Source organism: Lithobates pipiens, unplaced genomic scaffold, assembly GCF_037356315.1.
Source record: "Lithobates pipiens isolate NorthernLeopardFrog02 unplaced genomic scaffold, aLitPip1_a1.2 Scaffold_22, whole genome shotgun sequence".
In the NCBI taxonomy this organism is placed as follows: Eukaryota; Metazoa; Chordata; class Amphibia; order Anura; family Ranidae; genus Lithobates; species Lithobates pipiens.
The window spans coordinates 179777615-179798250 of NW_027507784.1; the positions used below are offsets into that span (position 1 = coordinate 179777615).

The 20636-nt window shown below is 43.8% G+C and overlaps 1 protein-coding gene across 1 annotated transcript in view; it reads right to left on the bottom strand.

Moving 5' to 3' along the window:
• STAT1 (signal transducer and activator of transcription 1) overlaps positions 1-20636 on the bottom strand; it is a 137671-nt gene that overhangs the window by 99940 nt on the left and 17095 nt on the right. Inside the window, exons 2-3 of the mRNA XM_077448694.1 lie at positions 18972-19100; positions 15222-15366 (exon numbers count right to left, since the gene is read on the bottom strand). Of these exons, the coding sequence (XP_077304820.1) occupies positions 15222-15366; positions 18972-19099 (273 nt within the window). The 5' untranslated portion in view covers position 19100. The remainder of the gene's footprint in view (positions 1-15221; positions 15367-18971; positions 19101-20636) is intronic.

Sequence of the window (20636 nt, forward strand, 5' to 3'; positions counted from 1 at the left end):
TGGTGGGTTTGTAATGAAGCCATAAACCTTTGCCTTCCGCCGGGCCTGAAGAAATGTAAGTCCAGTCATCTTGTCTGAAGATGTCATTATCATGGAGGAGATCTTTGAAGCTTGGCGGCTTTGAGTGCGTTGTGCTCTTGGTCAAGCCACTGTGCCGCCGCCGCAGGGCGATCAAAAAAGTGCGCGGAGCCCAGAGCCGTAACCCTGAGCCGGGCCGGATATAGCATACCATATTGAACGTTAAGGTCCCGAAGGCGTCTCTTAACCTCAAGAAATGTTGCACGCTTTTTCTGAAGCTCTGCTGAAAAGTCCGGGAATAGCGAAATCCTGGAGTTCTCAATCTCCATTTTGTCTGACAACCCCCGCGCTTTAGAGAGAATGGTGTCCCTGTCTCTATAGTTGAGGAGTTTAAACAAGAAGGGCCTGGGGCGGTTGCCCGGAGGTAGGGGGCGAGACGGTACCCGGTGGGCGCGTTCCACAGCAAAAAGCGGTGATAAGGAGTCCTTACCAAAGGTGGCAATTAACCAGTTTTCAATAAAGTCAACCGGGTTTTTACCCTCAACACGTTCCGGAATCCCCAGAGCGCGAATATTATTGCATCTCATGCGATTTTCCATCTCATCAAGTCGCATAGCGTGCTGTTCGGTAAGATGGCAATTATATTTCAGATCCCTTTGCATAGGGGCCAGATCATCTTCTACTGTGCTCAGCCTGCCTTCAAGGGCAGCTGTCCTCTCCCTTAGCTTTTGCATGTCATGGCGGACAAAAGTTATTTCAGCCTTAACCCCTTTGATGTCCTCTGAGAGGGCTGCAATAGAATGATTACAGGAGGTGACAGCAGCAAATATGTCCCTTAGCGTAGGCTCTCCCTCCGGTACTGGAGAGGGGATGGTCTGTGTCCCAGGCCTATCACTGTCTCTAGGTGTACTCACTGTGCGCCATGCTGCGGACAATCCATCATCATCCTCCAAGGGGACTGTGTCATCTGCCTCAGGAGAACTTCCAGGGGTAGCTTGAGGCGAGGGCTGGCCAGCCAGGGCATCTTTGTACGATTTACCACCATAGAGGAGCTTTTGTGCCGCTTCCTTGTACTGGTCTCTGGCTGCACGCCGCGCGCCGGCGCCATCTTGGCCTGGGGGGTCCGTCAGCCCCTTCCCTCCGGTATGGCGTCTAGACATCACAGCGGGGGTCCCGAGATATGCCGCGGTGGTCCGGGATGCTTCTCCCAGTGTGGCAGGAGGTAAGGGCTCCAAAAATAGCTCTTCAGATCAGACTGTAAGGATGTAAGCACGGATGGCCGGCGGAGCTCAAGGCATGCACGTCCTCCTACATCAGCCGCTAAGCCACGCCCCCAAGTGATGTTTATTAATGGGTCTTGAGATAATATTACATAATGTGCAGGGCTTCAACTCCACGCCCAAAAGAAAAAAAGCCTTTCAGCATTATAAAAGAATTGGAGCTGACATCATACTGATGCAGGAGACACACTTTTCTTCCTCCAACCATCCAAACTACTTTAACACAATACAATCAATTTTATTATACCACTTTTGATAACAAATCCCGTGGAGTCGCTATCTTCATCCGTACCTCTATAATTCTAGATATTCAGAACATATACAAGGACACAGATAGCCGCTATGTTATTATTAAGGGTTCAATCAACAAATGTGATATAACCATAGCCTCGGTTTATGCTCCCAATGAGTCTCAGTTGACATTTTTCACCAAATTTTTCGAAAATCCTAGACCGTTATAGCTCACCCCATATAATTTTAGGCGGCGATTTCAACTTAGCCGCACACCCAGCCTTGGATAGAAGCAGGGTGGTCCCCTCTCAAAAAATATTAACTGCTCTCTTAGCAAATCTCAACTCATAGACACCTGGAGGGCACATAATGTTGGAATAAGAGCCTATACACATTATTCACATCCCCACAACGTCTATGCCAGCCTGGACTATATTTTCTGTACTCCCGTTTTAGTAGCTAATTCCTCTAGGGCCACCATCCAGCCTTCTCCCGGTCTGATCACAATATCACTACTTTTGAAACATCAAAACATATAAGACTTGCACCTTCCCCGTTCAACTGGCGTCTTAATGACTCATTACTAACGGACCCTTCTATTTTTCAATCTATATCTACACACATAGAAAACTACTTTAGAAAATACGAAGGATGAAACCCCCCCAACGACACTTTGGGTAGCTCAGAAAGCGGTTCTCCACAGTCAATTAATAAGCTTAGCTGCAAAGAAAAATAAAGAAAGACTTAGGCCGCGTACACACGCGCGGACTGTTCGCCCAACCTTGTTCGGCAAACAGTTTGTCAAACAGTCCGCTCAAAATTTGCATGAGCGGACTTGCCCACACACGAGCGGACTGTTTGACGAACAAGGTTGGGCAAACAGTTCGCTCAACTTTTGAAATGAACGGACTCGCCCACGTAAGGAGGAGGCAAATCCGCCCATTTCGAGCGCGTGTACAGGTAGGCGGGGCCCGCGAAGGAGACGTCGCGGGCTCCGCCGCCTGGAATGGGCTTAAAGGGGAACCCCAACGCCGAAAAAAATCGGCGTGGGGGTTCCCCCCAAGTCCACACCAGACCCTTGTCCGAGCACGCTACCCGGCCGGCCAGGAAAGGGGGGCGAGCGAGCGCGCCCCCCCCTCCTGAGCCGTACCAGGCCGCGTGCCCTCAACATGGGGGGGTGCCTTGGGGAAGGGGGGGGCCGCGCGGCCCCCCCACCCCAAAGCACCTTGTCCCCATGTTGATGAGGACAAGGGCCTCTTCCCGACAACCCTGGCCGTTGGTTGTCGGGGTCTGCGGGCGGGGGGCTTATCGGAATACGGGAGCCACCTTTAAGAAGGGGGCCCCCGGATACCGGCCCCCCACCCTATGTGAATGAGTATGGGGTACAATGTACCCCTACCCATTCACCTGTGAAATAAAGTACAAATAAAAACACAACACAGGGGGAAAAAATATTTTATTGCACAGCCGGGGGTCTTCCGTCTTCGGGGGTCTTCTCGCCGGACTCCTCCGCTATGTGTGTGTAGCTCTTTTGCCAGCGGAGGAGTCCGGCTTTCTTCCTCCCCGCCGCCGGCCTCTTCTCCCGACTTCGGGGGTCTTGTCCCCCTCTTCGGTTCTTCTGCCGGGCCACCGCGCCTGGTCCGGTGGCCCGGTCTTCTGTCGCCGTCTTCCGTTCTTCTGTCGCCGCCTTCGGTTCTTCTGCCGGGCCACCGCGCCTTCTTGTAGCTCTTTTACAGGCGGTGGCCCGGTCTTCTGTCGCCGTCGCCGCCTTCCGTTCGTGTTCTTCTTCTTGTTCTTCTTGTTCTTCTCCAGGCGATGTTGACACGTCGCTCCCTCCGGCCGGAATGCCAGAGCCGCCCTGCGCTGTGACTTATATAGTGACAATGGGGCGGGGTCACATGGTATATGTCACATGGGTTGATGTCACATGGTGACCCCGCCCCCTTACGATGTCATAGTCCCCATGTGACATCAACCCATGTGACCAACCCATGTGACATATACCATGTGACCCCGCCCCATTGTCACTATATAAGTGACCGCACAGCGCGTCCCCGGCATTCCGGCCGGAGAGCTCGTCGAGTCAACATCGCCTGGAGAAGAACAAGAAGAACAAGAAGAAGAACAAGAACGGAAGGCGGCGACGGCGACAGAAGACCGGGCCACCGCCTGTAAAAGAGCTACAAGAAGGCGCGGTGGCCCGGCAGAAGAACCGAAGGCGGCGACAGAAGAACGGAAGACGGCGACAGAAGACCGGGCCACCGGACCAGGCGCGGTGGCCCGGCAGAAGAACCGAAGAGGGGGACAAGACCCCCGAAGTCGGGAGAAGAGGCCGGCGGCGGGGAGGAAGAAAGCCGGACTCCTCCGCTGGCAAAAGAGCTACACACACATAGCGGAGGAGTCCGGCGAGAAGACCCCCGAAGACGGAAGACCCCCGGCTGTGCAATAAAATATTTTTTCCCCCTGTGTTGTGTTTTTATTTGTACTTTATTTCACAGGTGAATGGGTAGGGGTACATTGTACCCCATACTCATTCACATAGGGTGGGGGGCCGGTATCCGGGGGCCCCCTTCTTAAAGGGGGCTCCCGGATTCCGATAAGCCCCCCGCCCGCAGACCCCGACAACCAACGGCCAGGGTTGTCGGGAAGAGGCCCTTGTCCTCATCAACATGGGGACAAGGTGCTTTGGGGTGGGGGGGCCGCGCGGCCCCCCCTTCCCCAAGGCACCCCCCATGTTGAGGGCACGCGGCCTGGTACGGCTCAGGAGGGGGGGCGCGCTCGCTCGCCCCCCTTTCCTGGCCGGCCGGGTAGCGTGCTCGGACAAGGGTCTGGTGTGGACTTGGGGGGAACCCCCACGCCGATTTTTTTCGGCGTTGGGGTTCCCCTTTAAGCCCATTCCAGGCGGCGGAGCCCGCGACGTCTCCTTCGCGGGCCCCGCCTACCTGTACACGCGCTCGAAATGGGCGGACTTTCCGAGCGGGAACAGTCCGCTCATTTCGAAAGTACAGCGGACAGGCCCACACACGGGCGGACTGTTCGCTCAAACACAGTTTCAGCGGACAGTTTTTCGGAATTTCCGAAAGACTTTGTCCGTCCAACTGTCCGCTGAAACTGTCCGCTGAAAGCCCACACACGAGCGGACTGTCCGCCCAAACACTGTTCAGCGGACAAGGTTGGGCGAACAGTCCGCCCGTGTGTACGCGGCCTCACAGACATCAGATGCCTCACTAGGGACTTAATTTACCTTTACAATAAATTACAGCACAACCCATCCCAAGAGATTACCAAACAAACAAGATAAGCGCCAAGCCTTAGACCTTATTTTATCAGCAAACACAGAAAAGTCCCTCAGATTTTCGAAAGCTAAATCCCTGTTTCACAGCAATTCTCCTTCAGCTATGTTTGCTAGGAAGCTAAATCAAGAACACAAACTACCTCATACTTACAAAATTAGAATCCAGGCCAGCAATCTTGTCACCCACCCACAAGAAGTTTTTTATAAAGACCTCCTTTCCGACCCTCAATCTCAACCCAACCAAACTTCAAAAACCTGGCTAGATGAAATTAAATTACCATCCCTTAATGCTCAGCAAACTGAGTCCCTTAATGCACCTTGCACAGACTCTGAGTTAATCAAAATAATTAAATCTCTCAAAACTTCCACAGCCCCAGGACCTGACGGTTTCTCCTCCACATATTACAAAAAATTAGAGGTCGACCGATATGGGTTTTTCTCTGGCCGATGCCGATGCCGATATTTAGAAATCATGGCGGCCGATAGCCGATATATGATGCCGATTTTTTTGGGCCGATATGTTAGGCCGATTTTATTTTATTTATTTATTTATTTTTAATCCCCCTTGATCTAACACACCTTTCCCACTGGGGCGTTTTAAGGCGCTTTTGGGCTAAAAATAGCGCCTGTAAAGTGCCTGTAAAATGGCTCCCCTGCAGTCTGTGTGAAAGACAGAGTGCTTTCACACTGAGGCGATGCGCTGGCAGGATCTTAAAAAAAAGTCCTGCAAGCAGCACATTTGGAGTGGTGTATACCTCTCCTCCACCACTCCTGCCCATTGATATGAATGGGCACCACTGCCGAAGCGCATGCAATGCGATTTGGCAGCGGTGCTTCATGGGCGCATTTAACCTCTTCCTTGGCCGCTAGCTGGGTTATATGTGCCCCACTAGCAGCCAAATAGCACCGCTAAAATGATGGTAAAGAGCCGCTAAAACTTGCGTTTTACCATCAACGCCTGCCCGCTCCAGTGTGAAAGCAGCCTTCATACGTGATACAGAAAATTTCTTACACTTAAACATTTATTAAACAAAACAAACCTCCAATCAGTTTACTTGTATGTATGATTTAGATAAAAAAAAAATATATATATATATATATATATTAAATAAAAACAGGTAGTCAAAACTTTTGGACAAAAAAAAAAAAAATGGGCTAACTTTACTGTTTTTATTTTATTTTTATTTTTTAAATGGTGTATTTTTTTCCCAAAAAAATGCATTTGAAAGACCTCTGTGCAAATGCCGTGTGACATAAAATATTGCAACAACCGCTATTTTATTCCCTAGGATCTCTGCTAAAAAAATATGTATCATTTTTGGGGGGGTCTAAGTGATTTTCTGGCAGAAAATACAGGATTTTTACTTGTAAGCAACAAGTGTCAGAAAAGATTTAGTCTTTAAATGGTTAAACTGAGAACTTCTACACACTGAGATGACTTCATTCATTCAAGTGTAAACATTGTATCTTTCTGTTCTTTTCTTGGCAGTCTGCCCAGAGTGGAGGAAAGGGTTGCTATGACGACTCAGTCAACTTAGACTGACTTCTATACAGAAGTCATTTCAAAGTCCCGCTGTAGTTCTAAATCGGCTTTTTATCAGCACAAATCGGCCGATGCCGATTATTTAAAAAACGGCAAATATAGGCCGATATATCGGTCGACCTCTACAAAAAATATGCTTCTCTTCTAGCCCCCAATCTAACCAAACTTTTTAATCACATTCTCAAAGGTAACCAATTCCCTGAGGAGATGCTTTTAGCCAATTTATCTTTAATCCCAAAGCCAGGTAAAGATCACTCTCTCCCACAAAACTTTCGCCCTATTTCAGTCCTCAGTAACGACCTACAAATTTTTGGAAGACTGCTAGCCGGCAGACTGGCAACAGTCATCACAAATCTCATACACATCGACCAGACTGGTTTTATCCCTAGCCGTCAGATAGTCGACAACATCAGATTGGTCACCAATATTATCCAAGATGCTAACCTACACTCTCGCAATTTATGCCTCCTAAGCTTAGACATTCATAAGGCATTTGATAGTGTCATCTTAACCACCTTTTACAAAAATATGGCATTTCTTAAAACTTCTTGCATGGCTTTAATGCATTATATCATCCCCCCAGACTAGAATTAGACTCCCTGGTCATAACTCAGAATTCTTTCCTCTTAGCAGAGGTACCAGACAGGGCTGCCCTTTATTCCCCCTTCTATTTGCACTAGCAACTGAACCACTGGCCCAAAGAATTAGGAATAATATTGACATAAAGGGTTACACCAAAGGGGGAGGGGAGTTCAAACTTAGCTTATACGCTGATGATGCACTCATATTCCTAACCGAACCTCTCACCTCTATTCCCTCCCTCCTCAAAGAACTCAACTTCTTCCATGACATATCAGGCCTTAAAATCAATTGAAATAAATGTTCAGCCTTACCGATTAATTACACCCAACATACATGGGACCATCTTTCTAAAAATATCCCATTTATTTGGTGTTCTCAATTGTTTAAATATCTAGGCATCATAGTAACATCCTCCCATAACCTCCTATACAAAACCAATTACCTCCCCATATTTACCCACATCTCTTCCCTTCTTAAAACTTGGTCAAGTATCCATATCTCTTTCCTTGGTAGGATATGTGCCATAAAAATGACGATCCTTCCTAAACTTCTATGCTACTTCCGTGCTCTCCCTATAAATGTCTCAAAGTCTAGGCTTGCTTCCCTTCAAAGAGAACTCAACAACTTGATTTGGCAGAGAAGAAACCCAGATGTAGCTATGCCCATATGCATAGATCTCAAATTTTAGGGGGAATGGGCCTTCCAAACATCTGGCTTTATTTTCTCTCTGCTAGACTAGTGCAACTTTCTCAATGGTTCTCACCAACACACGAAACCCCTTGGAAAAAAATTGAGACTTACTCAATAGCTCCACTATACAGGGTATACTTTGGTCTAAATCTACCTCTTATAATAAACTTTTTAAACTTAACACTATTGTAGCCCACTTTTATCAACTATGGCTCAAGATTAATAAACCCTACAAACTATCCTCGGAAACCTCCCCTCTTGCCTCTTTTTTAGGAGACCCCAGATTCATATTGGCATATAATAACATGGATTCTTTCTCCAATTGGATCGGAAAGGGTCTAACCACACTCGGTTCTTTGCTGACCGGTGGAGAATTTACTCCATTCCCAACCTTGCAGGCTAGATGGGATCTCCCCTCCTCTGAGCTACAATACCATCAAATTAGAGTCTTTTTTACAAAATTCGCTCCCCACACACTCCCCTATTACTTTTTTTGAGGGAATATGTACTTTCTCTGCTAGAGACAGAGGCCTCATATCCAGATTGTATAATTACCTCAACAATCTTGATATGCCAAACAAATCTGGACCAATGCTTCATTGGGAATCGGATCTGGTTTGCACATTTACAGTTGATATGTGGCACACTATGTCAGATAATCTCTGCAAAAGTAATAAGGCCATCTCTTTCAGAGAAACCCCTACAAAAATATTCTCCAGATGGTACTTAACCCCCTACACTTTTTATGCCTCAATTTCTCTCAAACTGTTTTAGGGGCTGTCAGGTTACTGGCACAATTCTACACACATTCTGGAGTTGTAACCTTCTTGAGAGTATATGGCATAGGGCCGTTGAAAGATTTGAAAATTCTTCTAAACAAAAGATCACCACCACCCCCCAGATTCGCCTACTATATGCAAATATACCTAACATTCCAACACCCTGTATGAAACTCTTCCATTCAATGTGTAGTTCTATCCAATTGATGATTGCTTACAACTGGAGATCCAATACCATGGCTTCAAGTACTAGCTAGAATGGAAATACTTAGACTTTCAGAGTGGATTTTTCACACATTACATGATATAATCCACATCTATGAAAAAAAGTGGTCTTACTGGAACATACCTTAATCAGTACCTCACCTTTGTAAACTGATCTTTGTTTTCTTGGTCTAACGCTTATTGCTATGAATATCTATATGTACTCAATATCAGTATATAATGCATATGAGAAACATCAATCACCACACTGTTATAATCACTTTATTTGTCTTGTAATATTATATTTCATTGAGATATTTATTTTTGACAATTACATTTTTTGGCTGTATTTGACTTTTGTACAATTGAACTTCCAAATAAAACATTTGTAAACAAAAAATAACTTTGTTAGAAGAGTTTACTTTTATTATGATGTTTTTGATTAAGCCATGGCTAAAGCTGGGTATATACACTAGTGTATTTTCATTTGAAAATGTTTGTTTTAAGAGCATTAGTTGATTTTCTAATGGTGTTTGGGTGTTAGTTTTTGAGGTCAAATGAATGTTTGTTTTGGACTTTAATGACGAGAAAATTACGAGAAAATTAGAAGGAACGGGACTGAAAGTTTTTCTCAAACGGACAAATTTCTAACAGTGTATGTTGTTTTCATTTGGTAGTCGATTCACTCAAAAACTGAATGGTAAAAGCAATTGATATTATGAAGTACATTCGAATTACATTTGAAAAAAGTAATCGAATGTACTAAGCATTTTCAAGCTAATATTCATACAAATATTTGCATGAACATTTGTTCAAAAGTCTACTAGTGCATGGCCAGCTTTAGTCATTTGTCGCATTCCTTCTCATACCCTACTCCAAATCTCTGTAATTTTTCCTAAAAATCATTATTTATGTGAATATCCATCACTTGCCAAACCTTGAAAAGACATAGTGGTAGATAAAACCTCAAAATAAAGTGTCAGGCTCAAATGTCAGACTCAAGCATCAGAGGCAAGTGTCCTCATCAAGCATTGGGTATTGGTCTCGAACATCAGAGTCAAGTGTCCGACTCAAGTATGAGATTCAGATGTCAAACTTGGGTAACAGACTCAAGCGTTGACTGAGGTATCAAGTATTAGATTCAATAGCACAATAGATAGTTCAACCAGAGATATGTGGAGCAAGGCACCACATCCCAAAAGGTAGGAAAAAATTTAATTGGTGCCAAAACGAAAAGGTGCCAAAACTAATGAAACCATAACATGTATTGTAAAAAACGAACTTATGCAAGCCTTTGAGACAGTTTTGGTAATAGTACGAGCACATACAACAAATACAGATAGTTCATACTATTGCCAGTTGGCCAGATGAAAGGAAAGAATTACCGCCAACTTGAGAAAAGGATAAGTGATTTTTTGCAGGTAAAAAAAAGTGCATTTTTTTTGTTGTTGTTTCTGGAGCCTCTAACTAAAGCATTTCACCAGTGATCAGCAGATTGCTGGTGCCATGCAGGTCTCTTGCAGATCTATGTGCCTGTATTAACTACCTAAGAACTTCACAGCACCGTAGTAGTTCATTGAAAACTACAAGCTGACAGCTGTAAAGGCTCCTTGTACTTTTTCATTAACAGAACACTTTAAATGTGTGACGCACCCGGGTGGGTGGAGCACCACTTAGCCAGTTTTTTTTAATTGTGACAGCTAGCGGGGGGGTATCCCTGCTAGCTGGGAGATCGAGAGGGTACATGGCACACACCGATTATGTGTGTGAACTTATCTTTTAACAAACTGGTGGTAATTAAGACCAACAAATGGAAGGGTGTCATGCAAAAAAAACAAATAAAAATTCCCAACTCAACTTACCAGCCAGTCTGCAACAAACCAAATTGATCCTAACAGTTCATGTGAAAACCAGGGGTCTAGTTTGCACACATTTGCAAATATATCAGTAAGCTGTAACGGCCATGCTGCGGCACCCCAATGTAGTGCAGTCCTAACTCTAATTTTGAGAGTCTCTGGAGTTGGAGCACATATATAATAATGGCTAGATTTAGGGCAATTATGCCTGTAGGGAGCCACCCCTCCTTAAGTGTATAAGGATGCACTGGACACCAAGCAATAGCACAATGGCAGTGATTGTATCCAGTGCCTCCCTTCACCAATTACCACCATTACAAACAAATGGCAAACACCCCAACATACAATGCTTTGAAAAAGTATTCATACCCCCTGAAATTTTCCACATTTTGTCATGTTACAACCAAAAACGGAAATGTATTTTATTGGGATTTTATGTCATCAACACAAAGTGGCACATAATTGTGAAGTGGAAGGAAAATTATAAATGGTTTTTCCAAATTCTTTACAAATAAATATCTGAAAAGTGTGGCGTGCATTTGTATTCAGCCCCCTTTACTCTGATATCTCTAACTAAACTAAAATCTAGTGGAACCAATTGCCTTCAGAAGTCACCTAATTAGTAAATAGAGTAATTTAATGTGTGTAATTTAATCTCAGTATAAATACAGCTGTTCTGTGAAGCCCTCAGAGGTTTGTTAGAGAACATTAGTGAACAAAAAGCATCATAAAGGCCAAGGAACACACCAGACAGGTCAGGGATAACATTGTGGAGAAGTTTAAAGCAGGGTTAGGTCATAAAAAATTATCCTGAGCTTTAAATATCCTACGGAGCACTGTTCAATCCATCATCCGAAAATGGAAAGAGTATGGCACAACTGCAAACCTACTGAGACATGGCTGTCCTCCTAAACTGACAGGCCAGGCAAGGAGACCATTGATGAAAGGAGGTAGCCAAGAGGCCCATGGTAACTCTGGAGAAGCTGCAGAGATCCACAGCTCAGGTGGGAGAATCTGTCCACAGGACAACTATTAGTTGTGCACTCCACAAATCTGGCCTTTATGGAAGAGTGGCAAGAAGAAAGCCATTGTTGAAAGAAAGCCATAAGAAGAAGTCCTATTTGTAGTTTGCAAGCCATGTTCCCACACACAGCAAACATGTGGAAGAAGGTTATCTAGTCAGATGAGACCAAAATGTAATTAAAAGCAAAACGCTATGTGTGTCAGAAAACACTGCACATCACTCGGAACGCACCATCCCCACCATGAAACATGGAGGTGGTAGCATCTTGTTGTGGGGATGCTTTTCATCCGCAGGAACAGGGAAGCTGGTCAGAGTTGATGGGAAGACGGATGTAGCCAAATACAGGGCAATCTTAGAAGAAAACCTGTTGAGTCTGCAAAAGACTTGAGACTGGGGCAGAGGTTCACCTCCCAACAGGACAACAAACCTAAACATACAGTCAGAGCTACAATGGAATAGTTTAGATCAAAGCATATTCATGTGTTAGAATGGCCCAGTCAAAGTCCAGACCTAAATCCAAATCGAGAATCTGTAGCAAGACTTAAAATTGCTGTTCGCAGACGCTCTACATCTAATCAGACAGAGCTTGAGCTACTTTTCAAAGAAGAATAGGCAAAAATGCCACGCTCTAGATGTGCAAAGCTGGTAGAGACATCCCCAAAAAGACTTGCAGCTGTAATTGCAGCGAAAGGTGCTTCTACAAAGTATTGATTCAGTGGTGCTGAATACAAATGCACAACACACTTTTCACTTATTTATTTCAAAAAAAAAATTGAAAACCATTTATCATTTTGTTGTGCCACTTTGTGTTGGTCTATCACATAAAATCCCAATAAAATACATTCAAGTTTTTGGTTGTAACATGGCAAGATGTGGAAAATTTCAAGGGGTATGAAACTATGAATGCTTTTTCAAGGCACTTTAACCACTTGCCGCCTGCCCTATAGGCAATTGACGGTGGCAAAGTGGTTGCATAATCCTGATCGGACGTCATATGACGTGATCAGGATTATGAGCCGCTGCGCGCCCCCGGGGGCGCGCATCGCGGCGATCGTTGTTGCGGGGTGTCAGTCTGACTCCCGGCAACTGCGATCTCGGTAAAGAGTCTCCGACAGAGACTCTTTACCACGTGATCAGTCGTGTCCAATCACGGCTGATCACAGTATAAATAGGAAGAGCTGGTGATCGGCTTTTCCTCACTCGCGTCTGTCAGACGCGAGTAGAGAGCCGATCGGCTGCTCCTCTGACAGGGGGGGGGTCTGTGCTGATCGATTATCAGCACAGCCCCCCTGAGGATGCCCACACTGGACCACCAGGGACGCCACCAGACCACCAGGGATGCCAAGCAAAAGGTAATCCTCCCTAGACCACCAGGGATGCCAGTCAGTGCCACAATGGATGCCAATCAGTGCCCACAATGCAAAGATCTGCAGAGATCCTCAGAATAATTGGGAGACACCATCCATGAGACAACTATAACTTTATGAGAGAAAAAAAATAAAATCCTGTTCAGAGTTTTCCAAAAGTTATGTTGGAGATGCAGTAAGGGAAATAGTTTATATTTTGATGAGATCATAAATAATGTTTTGACCAATCACAGTGAGGAGGAATTGGGGTGACTGGACTCTGGGCTCTGCTCTGTGTGTATATGGAAACACAGAGAAGGGCTCGGAGCAAGCACGCATGAGTGCTCCCATAGCAAGCAGCCTGCTATGGGTAACTCAGCAGTATGTGAATATGGTGGAGCTAGGAGTGCTGGAGAACCAGAGAAGGAGGATGACCGGGTTGCTCTGTGCAAAACCATTGCACAAAGCAGGTAAGTATAACAGATTTATTAAAAAAAAAAATCCTTTAATATCACTTTAAAGTACAGTATTCCTGCAGTATCCATGGGTTTTATTTTAGCACTAAATTAAAATGTATGTAAAGAGAAAACCTTTTTTTTTGGATAGAATATGGAAGAAGCATTACCTATATGCATATGTTAGTTTTTTTTTTGTAAATGCTTTTTATTGAAGTATCTCCACAAAAACATAAAAAGTGCATTGAAACAAAGTCTGTCATACAATGAGACAAAAATAAGGGTAAATGTTTGAGTAAGGGCGTGTGACATAGCAAGGTAACAAGTATAGCTGAACCGCATTAACAATACTGTGTGTTAAACGTGTAAAGTGTGTTGTTCCAGATCACCTATGTTAGTTTTTTTTATGGCTGCCTGTGCCTGCATTAGCAGATTCCTCGCACTATCAGTCCTGGTGACCATTGTTCCTAGTATAAATAAAAAAACACATACCGCGCTGTGCTGTATAATAAAAAGCAGCCAGCACAGCCGAAGACAAACAGCACAAATACCAAAAAATATAGAGAAATGCAGCACTTAAAATTATTTAGTGTAGACAATGATATTAAATATCAACAATACTGACAAATTGTGACATAAAATCCTCCAAGTGAAATAATAAACATCAAATATCAATGAACTGACAAAAAATGAAAATGTATATAAAGTCCACCATGTAAGTAATGAATGGCATAAAAAAAAATGGAGCAACGGTTTATAAATTTTCAAATAATTCCTAAAATAGACATGTTGAAAAGGGAGTAAAAGGGAATCTTGTAAGGGAATCGCCACCAATTGCGTAAAGGCTTACCGGAACTAGTGGACATAGAGAGGTGACCTAAGTCAACCAGGCTTATAGTGATGAACACTATGGGGGTTATTTAGGAAAGGCAAATACACTTTGCACCGAAAGTACACTTGGAAGTGCAGTCGCTCTAAATCTAAGGGGTAGAATTGAAATGAGGGGAAGTTCTGCTGATTTTATCATCCAATCATGTGCATGCTAAAAGGCTGTTTTTTATTTTCCTTGCATGTCCCCCTCGGATCTACAGCGACCGCACTTCCAAGTGCACTTGCAGTGCAAATTGGATTTTCCTTTAGTAAATAACCCCCTATATGCAATATGAAACTCTCAGCAATCCGAATAGCCACGATCAAGTTAGAATTTATGAATGGCACTGGTAAGCAAGTTATTCTCACAAACGGGCAAAAGAGACGACCAAGGAAGTTTCTCATATTCACACGTAGACAGAAATTAAACAAAGTTCCACATAGTGTGATATCATTTTGAGGAATATTTATGAAAATTTTAATAATAAAACTGAACACTCACATTTGAAGAATGTGATCGCTTCTTCAAATGTGAGTGTTCAATTTTATGACTTTTTTATATGAGTGGAGTTTCATATCGCACATAGTGTTCATCACTACAAGACTTAGGTGGTATATACCTCTCTAAGTCCACTAGTTCCGGTAAGCCTTTACGCAAATGGTGGCGGTTCCCTCACAAGGTTCCCTTTTACTCCTTTTTCAACATGTCTATTTTTGAGGATTTCTTTAGAAATTATTTGAAAATTTATAAACTGTTGCTCCATTTTTTTTATGCCAACCATTGTTCCTAGTACAGCAAGTAGTGGAAAATCCAAAATGTTTTAGTTATCATAGAAACAGGGGTAAAGGGTACAGTAAATATTCCGGAGAGGAAACCTGCTCTGTTAAGCGTTGTTTAAGAGAGGATATCCCTTTGTTTTTGAAAGATATTCTTTTACTTCCTACTGTTGACAGGGGCATTTTCTTATTCTATCCAAAAATATACAAAAGATTTGTTTTTATATACCTAATTTGCAACTTATAATACAACGGTAAATACACGAGGTACCTGCAGATTCCGTTTGCTTTTCCGTATATTATGTTGTAATAAGAAATTGCACTCCAGGGCAAATCTGCTGTACTGGTCATCCAGCTGGGATAGAAGTCCATGGAAGAGAATCGTGGCCAAAGAGACATTGTTTGCAGCATGTTCCCTAAAATAGGAAAGATGTCAGGCATGAGTATTGTTGTTTATTGTCTAATGAAGTAAGCAGCTTCACCTGTTAGCCAACTAAAGCATAAAATGTTTATTGACAAAATGTAATATCGTGCGACAGATCGTACAACCTTTTTCGCTTAATAGTCACAAGTAGAAATTGAATAGGTAAATAAAGTCACGAAAATTCTCGTGTGACAGAAAAAGAAAAATCGAAAGTTATGTCATGTGTTGTAATGTATTTGTATGGTATTTTCGGACAACTATACTGACTAAATGAAAATCGTACGATCTGGAATCGTACGAGGAAAATTTTTGTGTATGTCAGATCGAAAAATATCGGACAAACTGTCGTGATCGGCTGTAAAAAGTAGTGCACACACGATCCGAAAATCGTACAATTCTTCCTCGGACGACAGTTTTCATACGATATTCGGGTCATTAGTATCAGCAAATCAAAAATAAGATGATGTGTTGTTCTATGTAGGAGATTGACCAATGGGATTTGTTGCCGAAACATGTTTATCAGGGGAAGTACCTGGACCGCCTTACAAATTTGCATTATTTTGAGAGTACCAATTCAACCAGGAAAACCAAAGATTATTCACAGTCTCAAATCTGCCTTGTGAAGATGCAAATCTTACTTCATAGTTGTAATGCATATGGACTAATTTAATTTATCAGTCCATAAAGGTACAGAGTGTGACTTCCATAGTTTGGTTATAGAAAGTCTTGTGGCCAGCAAAACATGGGTTATCACTGTTCTGAGGATCTACGGCATATCATCCATGCCAATGCTCAAGATCGCCAGCTTGGAGATAAAGCTACGCCAAACCCTGCAATTTCTGAGATTAAGTTAAATACTTTTGACCAAAGCTTAGAAAGTTTGCTACATGACCAGAAGATGTGATATAAGTTGCCAATTTGTCCGCATTTTCTCCAGCATTGTGGAGAGATGTTGGGATGGAATTTGGAAATGAGGAAAGGTGTTTAGTACCAGCATAGCATAATTTTATGTATTAGTTCCCATAGTGCAACGCATTTCGTTACTGCATAGTTTGTAGATGGAGCTTTCTGCCATTGGGCTGCCGAGAATATCCTCAGCTCTCTTTCCCAACCTTTTTTGTTATTGATGGTAGCATAGAATAGAGAAATGCCTCCTTTTGGGCTAGTACTGGGTCTGAGAAATCAAGGCTATCTTCACAGGTACTTTACATTTGATATCGGGAGGTTTATGTAGTAGTTTATGTGGCAGTAGTTGAATTGTTCAGTATGTGGAAGAGCATATTCCACACACAAATTGGGAAAAGTTTTTAAAGAGCCACCTCGAAAAAGATCTGTAACGTTGGAGATACCTTGTTGAGTCCAATGTGATAATGACGAGGCAGGGGTAAGGTTAGATAAAGCTGCCAGAGTTATAGGATAGAGGGAGTTCTGATGTAGACTCTGATTCTTCAAGTTGTATGGTGAAGTATTTCCATACTTTTAAAGTAGCTCGAACCATGGAAGGAAGCGCATTGGGTAATTTTGAGAGTTGGTGTACATGTAGGTATGATACTAAGTCTCCATGGGGTGTCGCTGTCTATTCTAAATCACACCACAGAGAACTATGTGGATATTTAAACCGTTGTTTTTCTCTGTGCTAAGATGGCAGCTAAGTAGTAATCATAAAGAACTGTCCCATCCCACCTGCTGCTCTGGAATTAATTTGTTTACTGAAAGCACAGCGTGCTCTTCTACCTTGCCATATATATGGGTTCACCATAGATTGTGCTGTAGGGAAAAATGATTGTGGGACTGGAATGGGTACTGAATTTGAGGTAGTACCTGCATTTTAAAGCGGCCTGATCATGACAGTTCATGTTTTGCTAGCCATGAGAGTTGATCTCTGAGTTTTCCTATCCAGGGTACATAGCTGACTGAGTACAGAGAGTCAGATGAATTCGTTAAGATAGTACCCAGGTAGGGTATGCCGTCATCTTTCCATGAAAATGGATACTTTTCTTGAAAGGTCTTTCTGATGATTCTATCCCAATATCTAAAATGTGTGGCTTTGACTCATTCACCACTTTTTTCTAATATCTTTAGCTATTCCTGGTTCCCAGACCTAGGCAAATGAGCTCATACATCTCAGGAGTCTTTATGACGGGAGGAAGGGCTTTCTTAGCTAAGCACACCCTCCTGCCTGCATGTCTAAGCTAAGGGGAGATGGATTCCATGAAGTAAATGCTACATGGATCACGTGCCCGTACTCAAGATGTCCATGGGCAGAAATGCTAGGGCGGTATTTTCTCAGCAAAATAAAGCATGGAGACATGGATGGATGGGGTGTTTGTTTTGAATATTAAAAATGAATTAAAAAGCGCTTTTTGTTTGTGATGCTCAGATGCAGTGTAACTCAATTTTCTGCTACAAAACAAGAACATGATGCAACATTATATTGTAACTAAACTATGCATTTTAGGCAGTAATAAATTATGGCCTTTGAAATAAAAAATCCCCTGCAAGGCAATGCACAATGTGCTAGTATGCATTGCATACTAGCATATTATGAAATACTTATCTTAGAACGGAGCCCTCCAGTGGTGCACTGTCACCACTGACAGGGCTTCCATTCTCCCCCAGTCTTCCTTCCAGGTTCGCTGGCCCCAGTCCTTTGAATGGTTGAGCTGCAACGTTGTCATTCCCAAACATGATAACAAAAAACAGATATTTTTTTGTATGCAATTGCTGGGGCAGCAGCTACAATGCTTTGCAGTAAAATTATACCACAGGTTGCTTTTGCAGACAGTCAGTGGGGCCGTGCCACAACCACCCTACAAATGATTGTATTGCAGGGGTGCCCAACCAGTGGCCCGGGGGCCACATGTGGCCCGCAGAGCCCTCTGATGTGGCCCATGACCTCCTGCTCTGGGATGGCTGGTTGGCAAGCCCAGATCACCAATCTGTCATCCTAGAGCCTCCGTGTTGTAAATGAAGCCGGCGACGGAGAAAGCAAGTGGCTGTGGAGCAGAGCCGCATAAGCCGATGCTTTCTGTATAGCGCTGGCTCCTGTCACAGGCGGAGTGATACCAAATATGGCCATATCTGTTCTGCAGTGGGTACTGGGCTGATTTCTGATCCGCAGGTGCACCACTTACCTCGAAGGGCCCATAGAGTAGAGTGGGTTGTATCTGCGTCTGCTCTCTATATGCAGAGTGGACACAGACCTGTCATCCGCCCGCTCCACTCATTGTAGCCCTCGACTGGTTACCAAGTCACTTAAGTGGCCCTCACTCTTCGAAAGGTTGGGCATCCCTGATGTAATGCATGCTGTTGCAGAGTGGTACTGCAGCTTTGCAAAGGTTAAAAAAGGCGACATATGGCCTCTGAGCTATATGTCAAATGCCTCAGAAAAACGATCCTCTGCGAATTGCTTTTCATAGGAGCTGCAATGACAGAGGCTGAGCTCTGCATGGATATAAATAAACAGATGTTTAAAAGTTTCTAGTAGGCATGGTTTTACACCCTTCTGGCCTCTACCACAAAACCTGCCATGCCACCCACCTAGCCCCCAAATGTATAATGTGAAATAATGTAATAATACAATATATAAACACTTACCAGTCTTGTCCTTCTAGCCATTGAGCCAGATATTGCCTGATCTCCATGGGAAAGCTGTCATCATACAACTGATGGACTTGTTCCAAGAATTTGGAATCGATTTGCTGTAATTCGTACCACTGTGACATCCTGAATAACAACATGAAATCAGAGCAGTCATTTGCAATATTCATTTAACCTAATTTCAGGAAAAAATAGTTACCCAGCTGTTGATCAGAGACTGGCCTTCATATAATTGAGTTTAAACTGACTTTGAGGCTACATTCCCACCCAAGCGTCACGTTTTCAAACTTTTTTTTTTTCCAAGCGTTTTTGATTGTTTTTTGGAGCAGAATTGTGTGTTTTTGCAGGTTTTGTCTGGTGCTTTTCAACTTAAAGTTGTGGAGTGCTGATGAAAAAGGGTTGGAGAGCTGCTGTTTCAGCAGAAAACGTGCAAGAAAAAGCTTAAAGAAACCCCTGTCGTGCTTTTTAGGCGTTTCCATGACGTCTACAGAGACAAAAATGCTAAATTCTGCCTGAAAAGTAGCTCGCTCATGTACTTTTTGGAGTGGCAGGCGTTTTGCTACAAGTAACAGGATGCTCAAATATGAACAAGGGCTATTGAAAACAATAGGTTTTTGCTTGTTGAGTGTTTTTCTGCTTCGAGTTACAGGCTGCAAAATGCTCAAGTGTGAATGAGGCCTAAGGCCGCGTACACACGGGCGGACTGTTCGCCCAACTTTGTTCGTCAAACAGTTTGAGCGGACAGTCCGCTCAAAATTAGCATGGACGGACTTGACCACACACGACGAACGAACAATCCGCTGAAACTTGCGCGATGACGTGAACGGCACGTACGACGGGACGAAAAATACGACGTCCAATACACTGCAATGCAACCTTCGCCATGTAAATCCTTTCTGAGCATGCGCGGAACTTAGTTTGACGAACAAGCCTACACACGGGCGGACTGTCCGCTCAAACCAAGTTTCAGCGGACAGTTTTACGGGATTTCCGAAAAACTTTGTTCGTCAGACTGTCCGCTGAAACTGTCCGCTGAAGCCCACACACGAGCGGACTGTCCGCTGAAACACTGTTCAGCGGACAAAGTTGGGCGAACAGTCCGCCCGTGTGTACGCGGCCTAAGGCTCCGCTCACACCCAACCAGAGTGACGTTCAGCTGTTTTTATTTGAGAGTCTTTGAGCATTTTTGAAGTGTATTACAAGCATTTTACAGCTTCAGGAATTTTTGTTTAGCCAAGAAAAATCGTTACGGGGAGGGAAATAGGCGTGGAGAGCTGCTGATTGAGCAGAAAAAGCGTAACAAAAATCACGCATTTTCAGGTGTTTCTATTGAAGTCTATGGGGCCAAAACACTCGTAATCTGCCAAGAAAAAAGCTCAGTACCCTGATGAACAGTGTAGCCTCATCAGTGCCAATCACTGCAGCTTATCAGTGCTGCTTACACCACAGATTGTTTCTCGCAAGCCGCGTACACACGGGCGGACTGTCTGTCCAACTTAGTCCGCTGAAACACATTTCAGCGGACAGTCCGCTCGTGTGTGGGCTTCAGCGGATTTTTTCAGCGTGCAGTCTGGCGCACTAAGTATTTCGGAATTTCCGTAATATTGTCCGTCCAACTTTGGTTTCAGCGGACAGTCCGCTCGTGAGTAGGCTAGTTGGACG